Source organism: Gadus macrocephalus, chromosome 4, assembly GCF_031168955.1.
Source record: "Gadus macrocephalus chromosome 4, ASM3116895v1".
In the NCBI taxonomy this organism is placed as follows: domain Eukaryota; kingdom Metazoa; phylum Chordata; class Actinopteri; order Gadiformes; family Gadidae; genus Gadus; species Gadus macrocephalus.
In genome coordinates this window covers 19968700-19995691 of record NC_082385.1, presented here as the reverse complement: position 1 = coordinate 19995691, position 26992 = coordinate 19968700, and the positions used below count along the sequence as shown (strand labels likewise).

At 45.0% G+C, this 26992-nt stretch overlaps 2 protein-coding genes and 1 long non-coding RNA gene across 4 annotated transcripts; all 3 read left to right on the top strand.

Annotated features, from left to right (window-relative positions):
* The first annotated feature begins 9213 nt into the window (after positions 1-9213).
* LOC132456310 (uncharacterized) lies at positions 9214-11647 on the top strand. Of its 2 annotated transcripts, none has more exons than XR_009525418.1 (3): positions 9214-9588; positions 10404-10473; positions 10555-11647. It is a non-coding gene; the product is annotated as an uncharacterized LOC132456310 (long non-coding RNA). The 2 variants fall into 2 exon arrangements; XR_009525419.1 differs by having other exon boundaries at positions 9214-9592; positions 10333-10473.
* Positions 11648-19670: 8023 nt separating this feature from the next.
* On the top strand, positions 19671-22953 carry LOC132456309 (uncharacterized). Its single transcript, XM_060050657.1, has 6 exons — positions 19671-19968; positions 20066-20216; positions 20302-21687; positions 21832-21971; positions 22438-22642; positions 22828-22953. Exons 3-6 carry the CDS (start codon positions 20715-20717, stop codon positions 22941-22943), a joined length of 1434 nt encoding a protein of 477 aa, XP_059906640.1. The 5' UTR covers positions 19671-19968; positions 20066-20216; positions 20302-20714; the 3' UTR covers positions 22944-22953.
* Positions 22954-23083: 130 nt separating this feature from the next.
* LOC132456308 (uncharacterized) lies at positions 23084-26304 on the top strand. The gene is made up of 12 exons (XM_060050656.1): positions 23084-23253; positions 23356-23497; positions 23625-24266; positions 24346-24462; positions 24543-24608; positions 24698-24807; positions 24896-25015; positions 25103-25135; positions 25242-25328; positions 25405-25468; positions 26074-26134; positions 26218-26304. Exons 1-11 carry the CDS (start codon positions 23212-23214, stop codon positions 26121-26123), a joined length of 1473 nt encoding a protein of 490 aa, XP_059906639.1. The 5' UTR covers positions 23084-23211; the 3' UTR covers positions 26124-26134; positions 26218-26304.
* The last annotated feature ends 688 nt before the right edge of the window (positions 26305-26992 follow it).

Here is a 26992-nt window from a genome sequence, read left to right as displayed (position 1 = left end):
TTGAATCCCATTACTTGGCTCGCTTCAAAATCTCAGCCCTAACCCTCGCTGTTGCGCGTTCACGCACCGTGGAGCCATGTCCCAATACCAGTTTAAAGGTAGCTTAAGGGGTAGGGGGAGGGCTAACATCCCCTCAAAATTGAGATTTTCGATGGGCACCCTCAAAGCGCTTCAGTTCTGACTTGCTCCCACAATACCTTGCGAGAAAACGGAAAATCAAGAAATATCCTAGACAAGATGGAGGGCGAAAAGATGCGACAGGATTGGAAAAACACAAATGTAAGTGTTTTCTCTGTAATTAACTAGTAATTATTTTATTAATTATACTCTGCAGCCCGGCCGCGGGCTTCGAAGCCCGGCCGCGGGCTTCGAAGCCCGGCCGCGGACTCTCGGAAGATCGCGAAAGTCTGTGGCCGACTTTCGCGGAAGATCGCGAAAGTCCGCGGCCGACTTTCGCGGGCCGCCCGACCCCGGTTCTCGGCCGGGCTGCATACGACCGGGCTGGATATCATGTCGTATGATATCCAGATCTTCCATGTTCTAGTGACTCCAGGTTAAAAATAAGCTTTATACTAATATATTATTTTATATTAGTAATATTCTATAAGTAATATTATATATACTAATATATTATATTATATTAGTAATATTCTATAAGTATTATTATACTAATATATTATATTATATTAGTAATATTACATGGTTAATCAATGTATTTTTTGGCAGTACTATATTGTGTACATAGCTATTATATATTGTACATAACATATGGCCATATCAACCAGTTCTGACATATAATTCCTATTTCCTTCTTATTCGTTTTCTTTCAGGACTTCGTTGAGTCCACTGCCACCAGCCACCTCTCCCTCATGCTCCTCCACCCCAGGCACCTCTTCCACCACCCCAGACACCCCTTCCAAGAGGAGAGTGCCAGGGGGCAGGCGAGGCATGAGGAGAGCGAGGCAAAGTTGGCGGAATGGTGGAGAAGTGATTCTCCACCATTCTCTCAAAAGCTGAGAGAGAGTGTGTGTGTGTGTGTGTGTATTTTTAGGTGTGCCTGTGTGTGTATTTTTAGATGTGTGTGTGTGTATTTTTAGATGTGTGGTTCAGTGTTTCTTATTTAAATAAAGTGTTTCTTCTAAAGTGTTCTTGTTCATAACCGATTATTATCTAAGGGTGCACTCACACTAGGCCATCTGGCCGTGGCCGTGGCCGTTTTAGCACCTAACCGTGCTCAAATCTGCCAGTGTGAGTGTGGCCAGTCTGGCCAGGCCGGGCCAATTTGGCCACTTGGGAGAGGTGTGCTGCTACAGCACGGGCTGCTACGGTACAGATGCTTATGAGCCGACACGCGCTACGCAACCTGAGCTGGATGACGTATAGTCAATGCGACGACCACAGACATAATAAAGGCGACGAGCCTTCTTTCCCATTAAACGGTAAACATCGCGTCAAGCGGTTCAACTGTTGGTGTGTTCTCTGTGTTGTTGTCCATTGTTGTTAAAACTCTGACTGGCGGCAGACTTTATTATGGTCCATGCAGCGGACGCTTGGTGATGACGTGTTACGACGTGATGACGTATGTACAAGAGCCTTCCGTGGCCAGGCCACAGCTGCGACGGCCAACGGCCACGGCCAGATGGCCTAGTGTGAGTGCAGGCCAGAGAACAATGGGGCCATTTGAGCACGGTTAGGTGTGAAAACGGCCAACGGCCACGGCCAGATGGCCTAGTGTGAGTGCACCCTAATACCACCTTTAACATGTAGCTAAGTGACATTCAAAATAAAGGTATATTACGAGGGACAAATAGTATTAATTTTTTTTTTAACACTTTATTTAAACATGGCAATTACAAAATATAAATACCATTTCAGGTTAAACATCTTTACAATGGGTCTTGCTCATTGCCCGAGACAATGGCAGCCAGTCTGTCTCTTGTAACATTACCAGGGGTCTGGTTATCTGCTAGGGGGCACGGGGAGGCCATGATGACGTCACAGGGTAGGGTTGTCCCATTTGGTAGGGGATCGGTTAGGGGTAGCAATGAGGGGTAGCAATGAGCATGAGCAATGAGGGTTAGGGTTGAGATGTAGGGTTGAGACAGTGAGCAAAGAGATGAAGACCTGCCCCACAAGCCAGCCTGAAGCAGATACTGTAGATTCTTCTGAAGGTATGCACAAGTCATACTATTAAGTGTGTGTTTGTGTTGGTTGGTTGGTTGATTGGTTGGTTGGTGGTCAGGTGAGTAGAGTGACAGAGAACCAGACAGATAGTCTGTGTGTTGTGTGTGTGTGTGTCTGTGTATGAAAGCTGATGTGTTGCACATGAGTTAATTTATCTCCTTTTTGTGTTGTAGATGGATGTAAGTTTGTGTCCAGAAAAGAGATGCACCAACTCAACCTGCAGTACAACCAGCTCCGTGAGGATTATGAAGCTCTGAAAAGAGAACTGTATGCCACACAGGAAGAAAATAAACATCTGAAGGAGCAACTGAAGCAGTCCAAGTTTGGGTTTGATTCCATAAAAGACACAAATGCTAAAATATTTTTTTTTACTGGTTTACAATCATTACAAATGGTTATGTGGCTGCTGGATATTGTAAAAAGAAGCACACTTGTGCTTAAGGGTGGGTTAAGTTGGGAGAACCACCTCCTTTTGGTTCTAATGAAAGTAAGACTTGGACTCACCAACAGAGACCTTGCCTACAGATTTGGGCTTCCATTCTCAACTGTATCAAAAATACTAAGAGACTGGATACCCATGTTGTCCTCAATAGTGAAACCTTTGATAATGTGGCCTAGTAAGGATGCAGTGAGAGCAAACATGCCAAAGTGTTTTAAACCCAAATTTAGGAATTGTCGATGTATTATAGACTGTACTGAAATCTTTATAGAAAGAACACACAATCTTAAAGCAAGGGCTGAAACCTGGTCAAATTATAAGCACCAAAACACAATGAAATATCTAATAGGAATCACACCAGCAGGAGCTATATCTTTTTTGTCTAGTGGGTGGGGAGGTCGTGTCTCTGACAAGGTAATAACTTTAGATTCTGCCTTTTTGGGTAAACTTGAGCATGGTGACGAGATCCTTGCAGATAGAGGTTTCCTTGTTAGAGAGGATTTGGCCAGTGTAGGAGCAACATTAAGAATACCAAGTTTCACGAAGGGGAAATCTCAGTTGCCAGGTTCTTGTGTTGACACTTCACGTCAGTTGTCAAGAGTCTGCATACATGTGGAACGAGTTATTGGTCAGCTTAAAACCTTTAAGATACTGAACACTGTCATACCCATCAGCCAAGTCGATATGCTAGATGACATTTTGACCATATGTGCTGGTCTTACGAACCTTAGGGGGGCTGTGGTGGCCCGGCGATAACTGTGTTCAGAGTCAAGGAGGTGTACATTATTTTCCATGATTGTGTCAGGCTTTTAAGGGCTAATGAGGGCAATGGTGGTCACTTACTACTTGCTCTCACTGTCTCTATCACTTACTCATCACTCTCTTTCTCTCTGACTATAAAATTAATAACAGTTATGAATAACTAAATTTGATCAGACAGGATCATTCAGAGTACAAAAAGGTTGAGGACCACGCACGCAGAACTATTTCATTTATTTATGATAATGGAGAAACTGCGTTTAAAGCTGACATGGCAAATATTGAACATGAACTGAATGTTGTAAATGCAATATATTGAAGGCAATGCAATTAAAATTAAACGTACATCTCAACAATGAATGAGTGTACATAATTAATACTATATGAACTCATTTAACATTTATACCTGGAAATTATTTTTTTTTCTAGCTTTCAACTAAGTTTTGAGTATTATCATTGTCTGACGAACTCAAACTGCACTTCTTTCTGGCGATGAACAATATATATCAGTGCTGTTTGTGATTTTACGTAAATGGACATTCAGAAAAAAATAAATGAACACTTAAAGAGTCAGATGTGTTGTTTGTTTGTTGTTGTGTTGACAGTAATGAAGTGAGTTAGATTTTGTCAGGTGTACCTATCCATCTTTGCTCATTACATCAGTTTTTTCTTAAATGCTGTTGTCCAGCATCCAGTATTTACCATTTGTTGGATGTATCTATTTGCATCCACATTTCCATTTTTTGGAGTATCTGGTAATGTTCACACATGGATAGTGAAAGTGTTGGCAGCAGTCTGTGCACTTGATCATTTTGCCAAAGCTTGGCTTTTTGCAGTACAGACATTTGATCTCTTCTGCCAGGTCAGGGTCTTTGCAGCGGCAGACAAGTTCTGGGAGGAGGTGGTCCATGAAGAAAGATTCAGCCTTGGGAAGAGTTTCTTGTAGAAAGGGCTCATCTCTCCGTAGCCGGCAAATGATGCTGCTTGTCTTCGTCCACACCATGAAGTCACACATGTCCATTTGAGAAACATACATTTGTAACTGGATCTGTGAGTAATATGGGTGGGTGGGTCGCAGGTCATAGTTTCCATCAAGGCAAAAGGATGCATCAGTCTCTGACCCCTCTAGTCCCTCCCTGTACTTGTATGGACACTTTATCTCTAGCAGGCCTGTTCCACAGCAGTCACAGGAGAATATCCCATCAGGAGAAGCAGCCAGGTACGGCTCATCTGCTCTCACTGTTAGACCCACTGCTTTTACATTAAAGTTCATGTGTATTTTCTTCATTTCTGTTTCATAATTCTTACGTGCTGTGTCCTCCATTTGCTTTCCCCACATGACAGCGGGTACAGTAAGATCTGTGGCATCATATTGCATGATCAGTTTCATTACACTGTCAGCTGAGCTGTCTTTGCATTTAATAATTCTGTGAAAATTGCTGCCAGTTACGCGGCCCACTCTATGGAGTCCCCAGGTTGTGCACTTTGCCTGCTCTTTCGTAACATCCTGTAGGTGCTCTAGTCTGTCAGTTGTGCATTGCCCTCTCATTTTCTCATAGATCTTTTTACACTTCTCCTGGAGGTCAGCTGTCGACAGGTCCCTAGCAGATGGGTCAAACATGGCTGTCAGGGGTCAGGTAGTTCACATCCTGATTCTGATGCTGTGTCTGTGTCCGAGTCTGCAGCTGTGTTGATGGATGTGAATATAGCAGCTTCTGGACAAATGTTTTTGAGGGCCTGAAGATCTTCCGTTGTAATTGCTGAGTGAAGGAGGAAATGTATTTGTAAGGATTGTCACATAAGAGGGAGCAATTTTAAAATAACATTTAGGCTATGATTTTATTAAAATGCTTGATCTGTAAATATTGCGTTTAATTTATCCCTGCAGAAAAAAAAGTGAAATTATTTGTGCATTATTACATAAATTCAGTGTGCAAAATACTCGTCAATATTCGGGGGGTTTGTAGGCCTATTTCTTCACTAGTTTTTATTTTTTATAAGCGGATCGAGAGCGAGCGAGTATGCGAGAGAGAAACAGGTGCGCACCAGATTTCACGTTGCAGACCGACACCGGCAAAAACTGAAACAATTAGTTGAAGAGAGGAAAAACACAGAATATACAGAGGTTTATGCATTTATATGTCCAAGAGACGTCAGGACGTGAACGAGGGAGGATTGGATGGTGGCTCAGGTTTAGTGAAACTGTCACTGTCTGCAGCACATCTGTCAGCAGCTGCTCCAATCACACACGTCACAAACTTTATTTTGAAGGGACAGACAGATGTTGATTTTGGTAACAGTGACTTTGTTGCCCACACACATTACGTATGTCGGCTTTTGTCTTATCCTCTGCAATCGCCTTTTATTTTTATTTCTTTTTTTTGGGGGGGGGGGGTATTTCGCACACTGCCTAAATTATACCAATATATAATAGGCTAATAGCCGTCACTCTCCTGAAGATTCAATCCACTGCGGACGGTTGTGCGTAATAGTTCACATGTATCAGCGCGTTCACTCTCATAGGCTACCTGGTATGTTTTGGGGTGTTGGTGTATGATGGACTTCAGGCAGCTCACACTCTAAAAAATGTGACCATTGGTTACTTAAAAAAATTATGGCAACAAAGTGACACGTAAAACAATTGAATAGATTTTAATTGCTACAATTTTAATTAATAAGTATTGAATAAATTAACTATATTCAAACTAAATAAGTAAATTGTGATAACAAAAAATGTGTTGGATTTAGTAGTAACTTGCCAAATACATAGCAATATAGCACAAAAATATGGAATATGGAAATCTTTTTATATTTACTGAATAAAAAATATGTCGACTCATATTTGAGCACATTTCTACTCAATTCAACACATTTACACTGCTATAGTTACTGATCCATACCTAAACCAAATGTTTTAATTCCACTATCAATTGGCATCACAGGAATAGAAATCTATTCAATAGTATTAATTGTCACTTTGTTGCCATAATTTTTCTATGCATAATCCACTCAATATCATGCATTTACTAAAGAAGGGGTCAAAAGATACACATGTATAACCATAAAAGCATGTTAACATTTATTTCTGGAACTTTGTCTGAACATGTTTATCTAACATTTTTCAGGTGCAATAAATCTATTTTTTTTGAAAGAGGGGTTATTTGGAAAAAGGCAGAAATTTAACAAACTGCAGAGTGTATTTTTACATGCGCCAAACGAAATCATCAGGGCCAATCTTTTACAAACAGCTTCAATTTGCATTCCTTTACAGTGAACAAAGATTAAGAACAACGGCCTTTGCCAACTCTAAGTAAAAAACATTATGCCACTCCCCTGAAATGAGTATGGTTATTTGGATTTTTCAGAACAATCAACTGCAGCACAGAAAATCAGGCATTGAACAGAGCCTTCAGTCCGCTTCTCAAGCTTAAACTAGTAGCTTATTTTTGAGGCTGTTCACTTTTGGGGACAGCTTCGAACTATCCAGTTCGAGAAAGAGCTTCTGGAAGGCCTCAAATGTGTACCTGAGCTCCTTGGGATAGGCCAGATTCACTGCGTATGCTAACCCAACGAGCATGGAGCAAGCCCTTGGCATGTTACTCAGAGCGCTCAGAACTTTGATACCATCCACCACGCTACCAACGTCGGGATCTTCCGATGTACTAGTCTTCAAATTGTAGATTTTCATGTTTTGTAGAGCAAGGTCCTGTGACACAACGTCTTCATCAGCATCCTGAAATAGCAAACACATTACAGCAAAATATTAATGACCAAATTGAACATCTCCTAAAATGCTTCAAACCCTTTGACAATTAAAAGGCAAAACTGTCCGTCTATTTTGCCATTTGTCACATTGTTATCCAAGATTAGTTAAAAAAGGATCCAACCAGCTTATTAACAAATGATATAGCACTGTGAGCTCATTCTTGAAGCTTAAAGTCATCCTAAGCAACTTATTTTAGAGGTTACTTCAGTCTCTCTGTAAAAATGTCTCTCAACTGTTTTGCGAGTTCTCAGGAAGAATATAAAGAGATAGGGAGTTTTAAGTAAAACGTATTTCTGCAGTAGTAATTTAAAATTGCCAAAGTGTATTTACATGTTGTATTTCAACATGTACTTTTACTTACATCATACTCTTTTAAGAGTTCATCTGTCGATTCCCCAAGGTACACCATCAAACATCGAATGACAACATCTCTTGTCACGTGGATGCTTCGATTGCTTGGAGCCTGAAATGAAAAAATAAGCATTATTCTACTTCATTTAAGAATGCTCGATTCTGATTGGCTGGGAGGGGTGCATTAATCTGGCATATTGCCCGCTGACTTGTCGGTTCTACTTGCTGCTGACTGAGCACAGTAGATCAATACGCCGCTTGTATCGTTTTCTATCACATACATTTCCAACATGAGGCCCATAGTAAAAATAAACCAAGGAGTGCATGTTTGATCGCTCGTCATTAAAACTGACTTGATACGAATGTAGCAACTACGTTATTAAACTAGTGATCAGATCCAGCCTAGTGTGGTTGCTATAGAAACGAGTTACCTACAGCTGAGCTAACGTTATTCACCGTAGTTCTAAAGAGAACTACTTTTCGAGGGAGATGAACTTAAACAGAGTATACATTTAATAAGCATGCAATACGAATACGAAAAAGGCTAATTATTAAAGTATTTGAATTGTTTTATTATGTTGGCCGGCGCGAAGTAGAATAAACGGAATAATCACCTCAAGGCAGGGCAATAACCAGGTTGATATGCCCGGCTCGCGGAAGGTTACCGCCCTCGACTTCGTCTCGGGCGGTAAGCCGTCCACGAGCCGGGCATATCAAACTGTTTATTGCCCGGCCTCTCGGTGATTATTCCTTACTTAGGCCCTAGGCACCCCTAGACTGGGGCATAATCCCCAACTTCATACTGTAAGCACCACAGATCATTTATTTTTTCGCTCACGGCAATGAGACCTAAAACAAAATGGAAACGTCCTTTCTGGCTGATCTCTATTATAAATAAATATGAAGACATATTGTTAATGAACGTTAAGAATTGGGGAATTAATGAAACTGTATCGTACAGTTTGACGATACAGTTTAACTGTATCGTCAACCTACGGACTTCAGTGGGGGTTTCACTCCGTCTGCGCACGGCACCTTCTCAACGAGCAGATGTGCGCCTGCAGCCAGAGGGGGCGCCAAAATACCTATTCCCCACACAATGTTATGTAGTACTTCATTGATAACCGCTACGCAGCGCGATTTTTTTTTAACTGCTCGTGGCGCCCCCCATGTGACTTGGCGCCCCCCACAAATATGCCGCCCCGGGCGGCTGCCTGGTTCGCCCGTACCTAAAACCATGATTGTATTCTGACCCTGGACACGGCTGTTTCTGTCTTGTTGAATATGCACCAAACACAAAACTATTTCCAATAAAAAAAATACGGCCAAATTGATCAAACAGAACGAGCTAACAGACAAACATTGTTTTGAAATGTAACGAAATCCATGGCCTTAATAAAATATTAATAGAGACAATGACAGTAAACCGTGCAAATGGCTTACCTCTGAAAGCAAGAATCCTTTGGTCTCTGAGATTAGCTCCTTGCTAGCTAGCTAGCCAACGTGGTTGTTGTGTGATACAGGGCATGGGTGAGCGAGAGGGAAGGGCGAGGAAGGAAAATTAGTGTAAGTAGATCATTTGACGTGTCTTAAAAGAGCATTAAATAGCATATAACCGGAAAATAGTTCAAAAGCTCAACATAATTGTCGCATTGAGCAGACCACTTTGTCCTTTTGGTCGAGGCAAACCAGCCTCTGTATTGTAGGCTACGACGGAGTATTAGGGCCACACGTGAAGAAAAAAAATATTTTTGCCGTGACGAGATTAAAATCGACACGTCGACTTTAAAGTCATCATGTCGACATTAAACTCGAAATGTCGAGAATAAAGTTGAAATGTCATGTCGACTTTAATCTCGACGTGTCGACTTTAAACTCGAAATGTCGAGAATAAATGTAGTGATATGAGGCAATACGGCTATTTGGACACAGACTTCTATTACACCACGCCCACTCCGGCCCGTTCGCCAATCATTGCTTGTCGAGGGGATAAAAGTAGGCCGTGCCCTTCCTCCTGAACTCTCGCTTCCTGCCTCTTCGGCCCGTCCATTTCCGGGTTGTTGCCCTCGCCGCTCACCTCAGAGCACAGGTAGGTAGTGGTGCCGAGATGATGCCTCATGAAACGTCAAAGCCTCAAAGCCAGATGAACCACCTAAGTGGTTCGTGCTCGAAGCTTCAAATGAGTACGCTAGGGACATCTAGTGGTGAATGAAATTATGACAACCCAACCCAAAATGTGATTTTTGCTTCGTGTGCCGATACAACATTAAATCATTTGAGAATTGAAGTCATTTCAGTGATACATGTGTGTGAGTGTGACATTCATAAAATGGCACAGAGCTCATGCTAGAAAATAAATCATTTGGCAAAAGTGTGTCTTAACAGACGCTTTTATCCAAAGCGACTTACATCGGTAAATACACACATTGACACACCGACGGCAGAGTCAACCATGCAAGGCGACAGTCAACTTTGGAGGGAGGTGCAGGGGGGGTAATGTTTCACGTAGCTCCCTACGTGATGTTTACACAATGTGTGATGTTTCGATTGATACTACAGAAAATGCAATGCTCAAACTACTACGATCACAGACTAGTGGTATATTGAATATACCACAAGGTTGTGATCGCATACGGGACATCTTTATAGTCGAAATCTCCCGACTGAACCCATATTTCGAAGCAGAAGCCCGAGGCGAAGCCTCGAACGTCACACCCTACGTCATTTTGCCAACGTGAATCCTACTCGAAGCGGAGCTTCGCTGGGGGAGGAGCCGAGATACTCGACACACGCCTCGATGCCTCGACGCAAAACGTAACATCACTACAGGTAGGCTCACCTCCGCATGCTGTGTTGCGTACATTCATCAGCGGTTTACTAAAACTCAAACCCTTACTATAATAGATCTGCCGAGATCCTCATCACAATCGGGGCAATGTATTGGGGTCGTTTACCGCCGCTGACCAGAGCATAGGTGAGTCATGTTGAGCGTGTTGTTGTTGTTTGCCTGTTGGTCTGGTGCTAGGCTCACTTTGCGCTCCTCTCCCTTCAACAGTCTGCTTGTCGCATGGTGCGTGGTGGCTGTCTCCCCCGCTACGCCGATACTCTTCACCCCTCTCCCTCTTTAGAAGGGACGCATAATGATCAGACTGAGAACCGGGATTAAGAACGCAAAACCGAGAATACCTTCCTTGGTTATTTACTGATTGTCGCTTAATTGTCATTGCTGCTGCTTCGTTGCCACTTCCGCCGACTTGGTTCGGGGCTCTGTCTACTGCCCCTGGTCGGCTTGCCTCCAGCTGCTAGCCCTGTGGCCCGCTGCTGCTGTGCGTGGTGCGGTGTGTGCCTGACCTGTGTGGCTGCCGCTCGGGTGTGCCGCTGCGAGCTCCGCCTGGACTCACCCCTGGTTTGGAGTGTGTGTGTGTGCGTGTGTGTGTGCGTTTTGAGTTAATCTCTTAAGTTTTGTGTCGTTCATTTAATTTTCATTTGGAAGGGAAACTTCTCAATCTGAGCCCTTGTTTATTTTTGTTTAAAACATATGTTATGTTTACTTATTGAGTTGATATCTCTGGTCCGAGGCTTTTTAATTTTCTTGTTTTCTTTCATTTTGAGTGATTTTTGGTTATTGCAAATTAATACTCTTTAGTTTATTGATTTGATTTGTTATGTGATATTGTCTGTCAGTTGTGAGCCCTCCTAACTGTGCCCCTTTCTCGTAGAGCTGAAGGCCGACGGTGGTGGCGGTGGTCCTCCTGGGTGGTGGTGGTGATCCTTCGTGTGCGTGTGCTTTGTTTTAGATTTTATTCATTTGGACTTCACGTTTTTGCTGTGTGTGTGAGGTGCCCTTGTTTCTTTCGTTGGATTTAATTTCCCCCTGACGACCACTCTCCCAGCCGGTAAGCCTCAGCTTGCACCTACGTCCTTCCCCAGTTGGGCTTACTTCTCTTTTTCATCTTTTATGCCAAACTGTGTTTATAATAATAAAATGCTTTGTTATATTTGAACTCTGTCTCCCGCCCTCCCTGATTGAACGAACCTGATAGTCTTATCGTCAGAGGTGACAATTATACTCGTAGTGTATAGGTCCTTGGGCCCTAACCCAAGGTGGCGTTGTCGGTAACAGAGAAAATACTCTGACATAAAATAGTAAAGCCTCCTCGTGTCGCCACATAAAGTTGAAACATCATATCGACTTTAATCTCGACGTGTCCATTTTCCGTTCCTCTGTCAGCACGCAGACGCTCCGGGCATCCTCCCAAGCGTGCAGCGGATGACACGAATTGCATTGACGGCTTTAGTCGCTATATTGTTTGGATGGAGGCCTACACCACAAACAATGACCCCAGGGTTATTGCCGACTACTTCGTGTCATCCGCTGCACGCTTGGGAGGATGCCCGGAGCGTCTGCGTGCTGACAGAGGAACGAAAAATGGACGCGTCGAGATTAAAGTCGATATGATGTTTCAACTTTATTCTCGACATTTCGAGTTTAATGTCGACATTACTTTAAAGTCGACGTGTCGATTTTAATCTCGTCACGGCAAAAATATATTTTTTCTTCACGTGTGGCCCTAACACTCCGTCGTAGTACTGACTTCGAATCACAGCAACAAAGCTTAATTTTGACGTTACAGCAGAGTAAGGTTGACATTATTGGTAACAAACGCGAAACAATGTTCACATGCTACTGCATCTTGGTTTAACAGTATCTGTTAACGAATATAATGAAAAGTTATTTACCTTTTGGGAAGTGGCAGTCCCAGAAATGTGCTGACTGCATGTGCTGACAGACGTCCATGTGGCGTAAAATGCCCGCTCGGCGGAAGTGTAAGGCTATAAGAGCCAAAGACCAGTGCTGATAAAATATAATTAAATACTACTAAGGGGATCACAGCAGATTTTTTTTTTTTTAGACATAAATAGTAAAATACAATTACCGAATAAAAAACATTAAATTGATTGAATTCAGCTAAATGTGTATCCAAACTGCTTTAAGTCTTTTAAATTATGTAAAGGTTGCTACTGTTTATTTATCAAATATGAATTAACCCTATTCCCTTTTTTTTTACTGTGTAAAATGATTAAAACCAAAGATCTCTGAATGGGTCAAATTTATAGATTTTATGGAACTTTGATCGTCCTCATAAAATACAATTAAATACTAAGGGAATTACAGCTGATTTTACTCCATCAAAAAATAGTAAAAAACAATTAATAAAAACACAAAAGGTATTGAAAACCACTCAATGTGATTCAAAACTGCACAAAGTCTTTTTTATTACATAAAGGTTGCTATCTTTTATCTATTGAATATTAATTAACACCAGTCCCAGTTTTTACAGTGCAGTCAGGTGTCGCTTTGGTCGGCTGAAGTTGATGTTTTTCAACTTTTGTGGCTCAACCCTTTTGCGGGACATGTCCTTCCACTTGTTTGGTTGGGAAGTGCAGGCGACCTCCTCCTCGGTGCGTCTGCGCCCTGTTAACTCAACCTGGCACATGATGGCTGCAACAAGAAGCAAGACTGGTGCGATGGATAGATCTATTAGTAAAAGTAAGTGAATTCAGAAGCTCACAATATCTGCTGTGTGAGACTTACCCTGCCATGCATGTGCAGTTAGCTGTCAGGATGTACCCTAGATTCCTGTGCACGTACACCCAGGCATCATAAGGTTTTGCCTTTAGTCCCTGTCTCTGACTGGGCAGGACACCTGCCCTCAAAGCGCAAAACCCTGAACTTGTGTCAAAACATTTTAAGTTTGGCACATTGACCACAAAGAACATAATTATATGCATCCAAAGATTTGTATGCACGCAAACTGTCCTTATTGTACACACTAGGCTTCTCAATCAGATAACTGTATATGTCGGGCCATGTTATAGCTGGCCATTTGGACATATCTGCAATCCATTCCTCACTCGGAATACTATATGGGTCTGGTAATTTCTCACCAGTGCTGAGGACCAGTTTGTTCAGGTAATCGCTGCAGTCTGAGCTGCTGAGGCTGTTGATGTAATTAGTCTGAGCCATCTCTGTCAAGACCTAGCTAACAAGCTGTCAGACCTGTAGTGTAAAACAATAGTTATGTTATTATAACTCTAGTTCTATGATTGTAGGTGTAGCCGTCTAGGCTTCGCCTTATGGGCTTGTCCCTGTGCGAAAATTCAAACTATGCACCTATCAGCGTGGGCAACGCCCACATTTCCCACGGTATCGTGTCTATATAACGCGGTGTATACCGTCGCTCATCCTCCACGCTTTTCTTTCAGCATTTGGAGGGTACAGCAGGTGGGAAACTAGACGGCTACGCCTACAATCATAGAACTAGAGTTATAATAACATAACTATCGTTCTATTTCATGTAGGCTACGCCGTCTAGGCTTCGCCTTATGGGCTAAGGTGAAGCTGTGAGCGGAGCCCGATCAATGTACTCCTGCTGGACCCCAGTCAAAACGACCTAAGTCACCAGAGCACATTAAGACTCAAAAAGCCAAGGAAGTGTAAAACACAACAGCTTAATAAAAAACTAATTCCTCCTAGATCAAGCAAGGCAATGATCAAGGGAGAAAAAAAGTGAGTCTGTAAAGACTCCGGCTCTAATCCGTGCTTCATGGAACCCATGAAAAGGAAAAGAAAAACCAGAGCAACACGGTTTCCATTAGGCCCGCTACCACCGGGGGCGGAGCTACGGAATCCGGCTCTCCAATAATGGGACTCTCTCGGCCGTTTCTTATTTGAAGAAAACGGCGGGAGTGCCACACTGGTAAACAAAACCACCAGACAATTGGCGAGCCAATAGAAAACCCCCTAGCCTGTTTTTCATTTGAAAAAAGGTGGGAGAGTAAGACTGGTAATCAAGTCCAACTCGCCAGCCGGCGAGAGGAAATCCAACCACGCCGCTTTAAAGAACATGTCTATATTCTTAAGCCGTAAAAGGGGTCCCGGACTCCAGCACAGAGTTGCCGAGTGAGCCCCTGGACATATCTAACATGTAAAAACGGACAAAGGGGCCGGGGGAAGACCAAGACGCAGCCGCGCAGATGTCTTCCACCGAAACGCCCTTGAGTAGAGCCGTTGAAGCGGCCACGCTCCGTGTGGAGTGAGCTTTAACGCCCAACGGTGGCGCCAAGCCCTGCCGAGAGTAGGCTAGGCAAACACCCTCACATACCCAGCGAGAAAACCGCTGCTTACAGAGAGCGCGGCCCCCGCTAGCGTCGCTATAACACACAAACAACTGTTGTGTGGAGCGGAACGCGGCCGAGCGATTCACGTACATAGCCAACGCCCGAACCGGGCACAGGAGATGCAACTCCGCCTCCGCCTCACTAGAATGAGGCGGGGGGTGAAAAGCCTTAAGCACAATATCCCTCGACCGAAAAGAACTATGAATGTTCTTCGGGAGGAACGCAGGATTAGGTCTGAGCAACGCGAAGGAGCTGTCCTCGTTTAGCAACAAGCAACTCGGGCTGACAGACAGAGCGGTTAGCTCACCGGCCCGCTTGGCAGAAACCAAGGCCAACAAGAGCGCCGTCTTAAATGACAGGGCATCCAAAGGGGCCTGAGAAAGAGGCTCGAAAGGATCCCTGGACAATCCGCGCAACACGGTGAGGAGATCCCAGCGTGGTGTAAGCACGCGTGAAACAGGCCTAACCCGTCTAGCCCCACGCAAGAATCTCTTGACCAGTGGATGGCTGAAGATCGGTCCACCATCACAGCCTGCATGGCCAGCCGAAACGGCTGCCGCATAGACCTTGATAGTGGAGAAGGCCAAACCTTTTTCCAATAAGTTTTGCAGAAACGAAAGCACGCTTCCCACCTCGCATTGAGATGGGACAGCGTGGTTCGTCTCACACCAATTAGAGAAGGCGCACCACTTCGCCGCATAGAGGGAAGAAGTAGAAGGCGCACGAGCACTCTGAATAGTGTTGATAACCGTCTCAGGCAAACCTTTGCTCTGCAGGATCAACCTCTCAGGAGCCAAACCAACAGCTGTCCCGAGACTTCGGGCGGGTGGTGCACCGTCCCGTGGGCCTGTGAAAGCGCATCCGGCCTGAACGGTACTGGCCAAGGCGCCGACCGCGAGAGCGCGGCCAGCTCTGGAAACCAAAGAGCTGAACAGTTCTCCGGGGCCACTAATATCAGGGACAGTCTCTCCTGTCTGACCCGTTCCAGAAGAGGAAGGATCAGCTGAAGCGGGGGAAACGCATATAAGAGAGCCCGCGGCCAAGGTGTGTGTGCCAACGCATCTACCCCCAACGGGGGAAGATCCCGAGGGCTGAGGGAGTACCACCACCTGCAGTGCGTGTTCACCCTGGACGCGAAGAGGTCCACCTGCGCTGTCCCGAACCTCTGCCAGATCAGTCTGACAATGTCGGGATGTAACCGCCACTCGTCTCGGCGGGGACCGCCTCGAGACATGAGGTCCGCCCCAAAGTTCTGGGCGCCCGCGATATGCAGGGCTCTCAGGCTGAGGAGATACTGATGAGCCCAAAGCCAGAGCTCGACCGCCTTTCGGTGGAGAGCAGGGGAGCGGACTCCCCCCTGTCTGTTGATGTACGCCGCCGCCGACACGCTGTCTGTCCTGATCAGAACGTGGCGGCCGCGCACCAGGTGAAAGAAATGCAACAGCACTTTCCTCACAGCGTCGAGCTCCAACACATTTATGTGTGCTGTGGGGGGCATGCGCCAATCGTCTCCGACCGAGTGAGAGAGGCACGTTCCTCCCCAACCCGTCAACGAGGCGTCCGTGAAGACCACTACGTATGACGCCACCCTGCCCAGGGGAACACCCCTGAGAAGGGCGGAGGGTCCTTTCCAATATTCCAGGTCTGGCGACACCGAACGGGGAACGAGGAGCACCCTGAGCTTGTGTCGCCTGGGGTCCAACCGTTGGCGAACAAACCACCGCTGGAGTCTGCGCATAAAAAGCAGACCCAGGGTGACCACGGGGTGGGCAGCTGCCATCAGCCCTAACAGGCATGGTGGACAGTGCGGTCACGTTTCTGCGAACGTGAAAACGGGAGAGCGCCAACAGGATGGCGTCTCGCCGAGGAGGCGAAAGCATCGCAGTCATGGTGGCTGAGTCTAGGCAAAGCCCCAAGTAGACTGTCTGCCGGCTGGGGAGCGGGGAGCTCTTCTCCCAGTTGATGGCAAAACCCAGGAAGGAGAGATGGTTTATCACCAACATGGTGTCCCTTCTCGCGGTCTCTTCCGAGTTGCTCAGAATAAGCAGATCGTCTAGGTAGAAGAGAATCCTCTTTCCCTGACGCCTGAGCGGTTCCAACGCCGTCTCCACACACTTCGAGAAGGTGCGCCTGTGCGCATGCGCTGTCCGCAGGCTGTAGCCACAGCGCGCGGACCCATCTCCTCACCTATAATGTGGGGAACCAGGAGACCGGTACAAGCGGCCGTATCCACGGGCTCGTGCAACGAGTCGCTGATCCGTCCACGAGGCTCCAAGGGACGCCGCTTCTTAGAAGCAGGTGAACCTGAGGCCATGTGAACACGCCGTCCGACCGCCACCCTACAGCCACCGGGCTGAGAGGGGGAAAGTGGCAACATGGAGGAGCGCACCACAAGCGTAGGACGCAGGTGGCCTGAGGAATATCGCTCTCTAGGTACCATGTACTGCCGTTCGGCCGAACGGTCTTTACTTTTTTCTTTAAAGAAAAAGTAGGAGCAAGCGTCCGGAACTTCCCGGTCCTTGGCGCTGCTGCTCTCCCCGTGCGCGGCGGCTGCAGCTGCTGCTGCACCGGGGCTGGAGTCGGAGGCGGCCCCCTGGAGCGCTGGGACCGGCCGAGACCCCGCTTCCTCCCAGCCTGCTGGCGGGAGGAGCCCGTGAGAATCGCCCCGAACCGGGAACGATTCTCACGGACTGACTGCTGGTGCGCGAGCACCTCGGAGAACCTGGGACCAAATAGGCCATCCGGCGCTAGTGGACCCTGGACGAGGCTGGCCCGCTCTCGTTCCGGCACCGCAGTGTGGGAGAGCCATATGACCCTTTGAATCATGGTAGCCCACGCCATATGCTGGCCGGCCGAAACGGCTATCGGCTGGCATAGCTGGAGGATGGCGCTGGAAAAGCGGGAAGCCGCCAGCCATCTCGCGGCTTCCTCCGGGCCGTAGGCCTCCCTGTCAGCCGACAAGGAGACCATGGCAGAGGAGAGCAGGGCGATGTTGTGACCGCCGCCGCGGATTGAGAGGCACAAACGAACACCCTGTCCGTTAGGCCGACAATCTGCTTCTGGAGGCGGTCAGGGGGCAGCGGCTTTTCGTTAGGGAGCCATCCGGCGCCCGGACAGAGAAGCGCTGCCAGGGGAGGCTCCAGGCGAGGGATCCCCCTCGCCTGAGTATCGGCCCACCCCTCCACGTGGGTGAAATCCGTGTAGGATCTTACCGGAGCCTTCATGGTCGAAGGGTCCTCACCTGCAGCAATAAACAAGTGCTGCAAAGGCGGGAACAAGGGGCACTGGGTAACCCGCCGGGAAAAAGATGGGGTGCGAAAGCACTCGCCCAGCATATCGTCTGATACGGGGGCGAGAGGCGGGGCCGGCATGGGAATCCCTTTGATGGCCGCCGCCTCACCCATGATCTCCCGGAAGAGATCGGTCATCCGGCGCGGACCCTCGTGTTGTATGACGGTGGCGGTTGTAACCCGAGAGCGGGAAAAACCGGACGCCGAGTCGCCGAAGACGTCGTCCACGGAGGCGTCGATGATGCCATCGTCGACGTCAGGGCCGGCCCTGAACAGGTCGATGGCGTCAGCCAGTTCCACCGCAGGGGAAAAGAAGAGATGCCTGGAGAGGATCCCCTCTTCAGGCAGCTCCCGGCAGGCGACACAGGAGACGGGGGCCGCCATAGCAGCCGCGGCGTGGTCGGCGCCGAGGCACCGAAAGCACGCCAAGTGCCCGTCACCCGGTGCCAGGGAGGCGGGACAGGAGGCGCATAGGAGTCCTGAAAAGGACCTAGCTCCAGGAGCGCTCTCAGGTGGCCCTGAAAAGGTCAGTTTGTCCGCGGCCTCGCCCGAGCCGCTGCCACCGGCTTGGGAGATCCGTGTTGAAGTTCTCATCTTCTTAATAGTAGTTCTCAATTTCTCGCTGATAAGCACAAGTGCTGAAAGAAAAGGGAGGATGAGCGACGGTATACACCGCGTTATATAGACACGATACCGTGGGAAATGTGGGCGTTGCCCACGCTGATAGGTGCATAGTTTGAATTTTCGCACAGGGACAAGCCCATAAGGCGAAGCCTAGACGGCTACGCCTACAATCATAGAACTAGAGTTATAATAACATAACTATCGTTTTACACTGCAGGTCTGACAGCTTGTTAGCTAGGTCTTGACAGAGATGGCTCAGACTAATTACATCAACAGCCTCAGCAGCTCAGCTAGACGGCGTAGCCTACATGAAATAGAACTATATTTACAGTGACATTGGCTTTTTTTTTTTTTTTTTTTTTTTTGGGCAGGCCGTAAAGTAGCCTCGCCGTATAACTTTGTTAGCGTTAACTAACATTACGACCGTGCTCCTGATATTGGAAACATCTAAAACAACCGTCAAAACCTGGTAAGTTGAGTGAAATTCATGGACATTTCAGTAAGTGTTTGTATGATTTGTGATGCAATGAAAAACAAAGCGATTTTTCAGTAAAATGACATTTTATTGCAACTGTGTCAGGGAGAACTTACAAGCAATACGGCATCTACATTGATATCAGTTCACGACATTGCACCACATAACACACACATTACAAAACCAACAGTTATTTTCAGAACTCCTGTCTGTCTGTCTGTCTTTGTCTGACTGACTGACTGATGGTCTGTCTGTCGGACTGACTGATGGTCTGTCTGTCTGACTGACTGACTGTCTGTCTGTCTGACGGACCGTCTGTGTCCTTATTTTCTCTGGTCAGGTAGGTTCACTGCAATGCTTAAAAAAACCTCATATTTCATATCCGGGTTTATAAAAACAGTTACTAATGCGCTATATTTGTGTGTGTTTCTACCCTAGAGTATGTCTGAGAGAAATAAAGAAGGTAATCAATAAATCATTCACTTGAATTCGAGTATGATAAGGCATAATAACAGGATTTGAATATCAACATTTAATGCATAGCCTTACTCTTTGTATAGTGCATTCCATTTTGATATTGGAATTCTGCGTTGACAATGATCAAAATAAATGTAATGAAATACATTCATTTATTCATTCTTTGTGTCCGTTTGTTACATACAGCTGTTTTGATTGACCTTGTGTTGCCTTCGTACATGTGCGTGCGTGTGTGTGTGTTTGTGTGTGTGTGTGTTTGTATGTGCATGACAGGTGTCCCACTGCGGTACCCCCCGCTACATGGAGCCCCACATCCTGGGCTGGAGGCCTCTCATGCTCTTCATGGTCAAGCTCAGGCTGATTTACTTCCTCTTCCTGAGGCCATCCCTGATGACGTCAATGTGGTAAAAAAGATAAAAATGTCAGCGTCAATTTCAGATGGTAAAAGTTATGTTTTAGCAGATGTTTAAGTGATGCTGTGCCTTTTAATTTTTATTCTTTTCCCCTCTGATATATAGAGACACATTAGTATACTTTTGGATGGTGATACACCAAAAATTAATAACATCACCAACAGTGAACTGTTCCACTGTCCCTTCTGTAAATTCGTGGGTGCAAAATATAAGGTTGACAACCATGTAAAAGGCCATTCGTCAGTGAAACACAAAGGTGCTTATCTAAATTATTACACAAATGAATTAATTTGTATTTTTTCACAAGTATGAATCTTACCTCCTTAATTCCTCTCTTACAGAGTTCACAATAATAAAGTGTGGATTGAGTTGTCGGACGGCAACACATTTTCATTGTTGCTATTGTGCAGCAACACTTCTAAATCAAATTCAATTGGTAAGGCACCTACAAATACACCAGGAGGAGGTGCAAGCTGCAGCCCCTACACAGCACTTTGTGGCCCCCGCTCAGCTCCCTGTGGCCCCCGCTCAGCTCCCTCAGCTCCCCGTGGCCCCCGCTCAGCTCCCTCAGCTCCCCGTGGCCCCCGCTCAGCTCCCTCAGCTCCCTGTGGCCCCCGCTCTGCTCCCTGTGGCCCCCGCTCAGCTCCCTCAGCTCCCTGTGGCCCCCAATCAGCACACATTGGCTCCTGGAGAAAGTTCCACGGCCACTAAAGCAAGTGAGCTAAATAAATTCTGTTGTCCTCATTGTAAGTTGATGTTAAACAAAAGGAACTTCAAAATACACTGCAGGAGAAAACACACCAACCTCCTTGAGACGATAACGAAGGACAGATGTTTGGCCTGTCAGTGTATCGATGGTACACATGGTGTGTTTGCAGTTGAAAAATCTTTTTGTGGTCCTGCAACACCCATACATGTCATCAAGAATATGTGGGGGCCAGCACAGAAGATCATCTGTGAGGTCGACCAGTGTCGTTTGAATGCTGACTTTGCTCAAAGGAGCGGGATGTTGCCTTTCGAGTGCCACCACATCCAATCATTATTGTATTGCCCACGCACTGACGGTCAAACCGTGACACTACCAAGTGAGGCTTTGGAAAGAATGGTGGAAAACAAGTGGTTTGGTGAGGAGCGTAAGGCCGGCCTCTTGCGTTGCCAAAAAAATGCTGATGCTGAGGGTGTGCCTCTGTCAGTGCACCTGACTGTAGGTGGTCCACCATCTAAATTTCATGTATCCGTTTATGAAAAAAAGGTTACATACTACAGCAGGTTGGGAAGAGTTATTGTGGCATATGATGCAAAGCAAAACACCTGGCATTGTCCGTGCTCTAAAGCGAGACAATCCTGTATCCATAAAGCTGTTGCTAAATGGCATCTGTTTGTAACAAAGAGGGAGCTTTTTAGGAAGGTGAAGAGCACAGAGGAAGAGACACTTAATCTTACAGAGATCAGCACAGTCCAATTCGACAGCGACTCTAAAGAGGACAGTTATCCACCAGATGACAGAGAAATTGCAAGGATGCTTAAATACCTCCTCAACAACAAAAAGATCCCGGCAAATATACCCCAGGCTCTCATAGAGCAGTCGAGAGAGGGGAGAAGAGACGACAGCTTTCCTAAGCACCTTATCCCAAGAGAAAAAAAGTGTGTAGAATGTGAATACACACTCTGTGAACATCTGATAACAGCGAAAGGCAAGATCCTGACAAGCACAGGTGTAGTTGAAGGTTGGTACCATCACAGGTCTTTCTATTGTATTCTTATCAGTTAATGGGTGACATAATTTATATGTACGTGAGAAAAAATGTTTCTACTAATCTCAAATGACATACAAGCAATAATCATGATCTTTGGTTGGACTGTGTTTTTAGGAATATCAACATACAGGAAATCATGCCTGAACTGCGGCATGATTTACAGATACCAGGAGTGGGAGGAGGGTATCCACAACTTTGATGACCACATCATCCTGTCTCTGCACTTGTGCCTGATGGTCAGGAATGCACTACAGGTACTCTCTCTCTGCCTGTCTGTCTCTCTCCCTCTGTCTGTCTGTGTCTGTGTGTGTGTGTGTGTGTCTCTCTCTCTCTCTCTCTCTCTCTCTCTCTCTCTCTCTCTCTCTCTCTCTCTCTCTCTCTCTCTCTCTCTCTCTCTCTCTCTCTCTCTCTCTCTCTCTCTCTCTCTCTCTCTCTCTCTCTCTCTCTCTCTCTCTCTCCATACACACCCATACATACACACACACGAAAAAATTTGGGGAGAATAATAATGTCAACGGGTCAGGACTTAGATATGCTTTGCTACCGCAAGCACACTAATAATAAGATATCCTTGCCTGTTCCTCTTTTATTAAAATATATTCATTACAGATAATTTCTGTAAAATAAATGACGATTGAAGATGCAACTCTTACAAAGTACATTATTTTTATTTTGAAATGTTATAACATTGGAACACTCCTGTTATTCATAATTTTCCAGACCCATACAGCTATCAGTAAAGTGATAGAAATTATAGAGACAACGGAAAAGGTGTCCTTTCCAAACAAGGAAAGAGTTCTGCAGGCATACCTCCACTTTGAGGCCCTTACCGACCATGAGTACACGTACAGTTGTGTGTCATGTGGAAACAACCCAGCAGTTGTTGTTATGGACCTCCACAAAAAAGGCGTTTTCAATATGCCAGGTGAGTTATGCTATTATTTCACATATTTTAGCTTCATTGTTTGTATAGCACCTCATCTGTCTCTGAATTGTGTATTGTGTATGTAATCATATTACCCATGCCCTTGAATAACGCTGCATCAAATGCCGTGTTCGGAGTGTTTTTTTAGGGATTGAGCTATGAATAACAAACTATTGTTTTAACAGTGAGTGACATCCCAAGCCCACCTGAAGGCTATGATGGTAATGTTGACATGGACCATTTCTGGAACACTGTGGCCACAGAAATGCTCAGTCTGGGATTAATTCCATGTAAGTCTTGACAAAAGACAGAACAGCTAAAGAACAGTTGGAGAGAGAGTAAAGTATAATAAAATGTGTTTAATGTTGTGATAATAATAGTTAATACTCATCACATTTGTTCACAAAGATGGACGGAAGAACCCTTTCGTTGTGCCCCCGAGCTATCATCACTGGGCCCCCTGGATTGGCCCACACACCCGGAGGTCAAATTCTGTGTTGAACACAGAATTTGAAAAATTGCAAAGCCCCAAAGCAGATGGAGATGATAACTTTAATGATGACGAAAAAATGAATGAGGAGCGGCTCACAGATGAGCTTGTGAACTTGAAGGTGAATGAGTTGATGAAATATGCCAAATCCACTTCCTTATGCTAACAAAAAATATGTTTATGCTATATTAACAATATCAACTTCATTGCATTTTCACAACAGGTACAGGAGGTCAGGGCACTGTGCAAACAGTGTGGTGTTGATGATAAGGGGTCCAAGATAGACATGGTTATGAGACTGTCTGACAAAATGTCTAATAGAGTCACCTACAACAAGGTGTTTGAGAAAGTGTGGGGTGCTTCTGGTAAGTGAAATGATATGGAATGTTGAAGATAATTTCACTTTGTTATGCATTGTTGTGTTAAAGAATGTAGTAGGTTAGCTATACATGCTCCTAATGTCAGTTATTACTTTTTTTTTCTGTTTCACAGGTGGCTGGGCAGTTATCACTTGCCCATGTGGGGTTGTGTTTTCAGTAAAATTCAACCTTAGAGCAGAGAGTCCACGTGACTTTGTGGATCTCTTGCTGTCCTGGAAACACCTCCCCAATGTGGCTGTGTATGATTATGCCAGGGGTCTGGCACTGCATGCCAACCGCAGGCAGCCAGGAATATTTGCCCCTTTTCAGGGAAGGTTACTGGATCCCACCCCAGAGAACGTGAAGCAGGCCTCAGAGGGAAAGGTCCATGTCAACTTGCCTTGGCTGAAATTTCAAAAAAAGCCAGCTGACAAAGATGGTCACCCTCTCACTGGATCCTCACAGCATTTTGCTTTGAACGATGTGTTCCACCAGGGGAACAGCAAAGACCAGTGTGAGGTTCTAAGAAAGCTGGAGCTTGTGCCTGAACTTGCTGGTCTTATTAACAGCCAGTGTGCGGAGCAGCTGTTTTCAGGGATGAGAAAAAACAACTACTTTTTAAATCAGACAACCCCATCAACACACATTTTTCTACAAAGAAACATTCTCCACCATGACAACATGGCAAGGAACCAAAAAATCAAAAATCAGTGCAGCAAGATTGTTCCTCCAGATGTTTCATTGCAGTTTGACAGCTATGGAAGGGTTGTCTTAGGTATGGGATTGAATAATTATGCACATTTGTCGTCTTCATCTACTTCAGACAATAAAGTTTGTTGCTATTTTTCCTATAGCTCACTCCCCATCAGCTGCGATGTCAATTGGGTCATATGGGAACGAACAAGAAGACTCTCAAGAGTATGAGTCAGAAGTTGAAATGCAGTGTGACAGCCATGGAATGGTAGTCTTAGGTATGGGATTGAATATTTATGCACATTTGTCGTCTTCATCTACTTTAGACAATAAAGTTTGTTGCATGTTTTTCCTATAGCTCACTCCCAATCAACCGTGATGTCAACTGGGTCATCAGGGAAAGAACAAGAGGAGTCTCAAGAGTGTGAGTCATGGCTCTATTTTGCACCTCATTCAAATGAGAAATGTGACATTTCACACTTAATTTCATTTTTCGGTTGCTTTCTACACTAGTAAATGATGACAGTGAGCAGAGACCTCATGGAGACTTCCCTAGTCTCCACAAGTTTTCAGCCCACAGAGCATGCTGGGGACAGAAACTCCAAGACAGCCAAGAACAACTGGTAAAGTTAACCATTGTGCCACTGTGGTTATCTATGCATGTCACTCATATAATCATACATGTATAAAGACTTTGTTTTCTTCCACTAGCTGTCTCATGTCTTGGATGAGACCAAAAGTCACACTCAGCACCTTGCAATGGTGAATAACATCATCCTGACCCGCTTTGACTTTTGGACTCTGGGTTTGCAGCGGGACATGGAGGGAACGGTAGGCATAGAGAATGTGCTGTGCTGATATGGTTTATGTAATATTTTTCAAAATCTTCCAATAATTTGTGTTTATGTGTTCTACTAGATCCTGAACTCTTGTCTCAAAATGATTGAGAAGGTAGTGTAGCTCCTGTGAAATATTTAATTCAAAATTATTGGATAGTCTAGTTCAATAGTCAATATATTTTGACAGTAAGAGATTTAGCAAACTTTCTCTGTTATAGAGAGTAGAGAACCTGTTTGCTGCAGACAGCTATGTCATTTCCACTTGGTTCCCACCATCATCGAGGAACGCCATGGATCACCTTCCGGTAATTTGTTTAAAAGTTTTGCTTTATTGAGTGAAGTTTGAGCATTTAATATTCAGCTATTGTTGTCTTTTTACAGGATAATGCAGCCAGTCTACAGTGGATTAATCTCCCAGTGTCCGTACCTGGACATTGGACACTGTGTAAATACCTTTTATATTTTCTTCCTTTCTTTTCTTTACACAACAAGTCGCTCATTGCTGATTTTAATGTTTTTCGATAATAATTAAATGCATGTCAGCTCTGTTGGGATTCCAGGAACATTACACAACTCACTGCAACTGGTTATATTTGAATTTGAATATTTAACAGATACTGAGGCCACAGGCTAGGGAGATTTTCTTCCTAGATTCCCTCTGGGGCAGCGGTTGGAGAGATGAGAGTAGAACCAGTCTATTCAGGTTTTTAGGGCACCTCGCATAATCCTTTCTGGACAGTGGTAGTTCTGTTTTAAACCACTTGTCCTTTTGTTTGTTTTAATCGATGGTTCTGTTTTTATTTGATCTAAAATAATCCATTCCATATTCCAACTACAGTATTTTGATTCCTTAAACAGATGGAAACAGAACTATTTATCTTTTTTGAGACAGGCAGTTCTTTTTAAGCCCGTTATGAAAACTTTTTTATTTGAAGTTCCAACCTCTTCCTTATTCAGTTCAGGCTTTGTTCCAAGCGTTTATGCATACTTTTCAAACAAAAGTTAATTGAAGTTGAGTTACTTTTATTTACTTCGCTTATTATTTGACAGACACGTTGCTCACAGCCTCTCTTCTGGCCCCTGGAGAGAGCTTGGTGTGAATGATGTCCAGGTAAGACATTACATAATAGCATTTGCTAACTTATTACTATTTTCTTGCCATACTTTTATTAAAATACATTGTTCACACCTCAGGGCCTAACAAAGCAAGGGTGCTCCAACAACTGTGGCGTGTTTGTTTTGATGGTAAGACCTAATCAGTATGTTATAGCATTGCTATTGTCTGTAAAAATGTTTGCTTGCTACATTAAAACCACATTAATTTGTATTGAAAAATAATTATCCTTGGGAACACGCCTGACATTATATTAACCAGTACCTCTTGAATTTCAGTACACTCTGTACATTGTAATGGGGGCCAATTGTGATTTCAGAGAAGTATGTGTAATTCGTGACACATTATGCTTAGTGTACAAGGTGTTATTTATTTTTACAACATATTAACATCTTCCTGCATTTCCTTCAAAGGAAAACATGCTGCAAATTAGGAGATGGTGGTGTCTCGCTCTCCTGCAGAACTTCCCCATACCGTAAGAGCCCTGAATATCACTTTTGAATCAAATGACAAAAAAAACTGTTTTACACACTGCCAACAGACCAACGTGAATGTTTCATAGTTACTGTATGTTGTCATAAAATCACTAAGGTCTGAGGAAGACCGATTGCAGGACAGAAAACGGCGACGAGTGCAAGGAGGGCTACAGGTGAGAGGTCATGTGATTAATTAGTCTTGTAGTCAACTATTGCTAGACTAAAGCGTAATCCCTCCACTTATTTCAATTATCTGTTTCACATCTTGCATTGTTATTGTGCCTATAAGAACCGCAATCTGTTTCCTTTCTAGACGCTGGGAAATTGACGGACCTGGAAACCGGGAACAGGGTTGCTTGCTATGGGCCAGATACTTGAT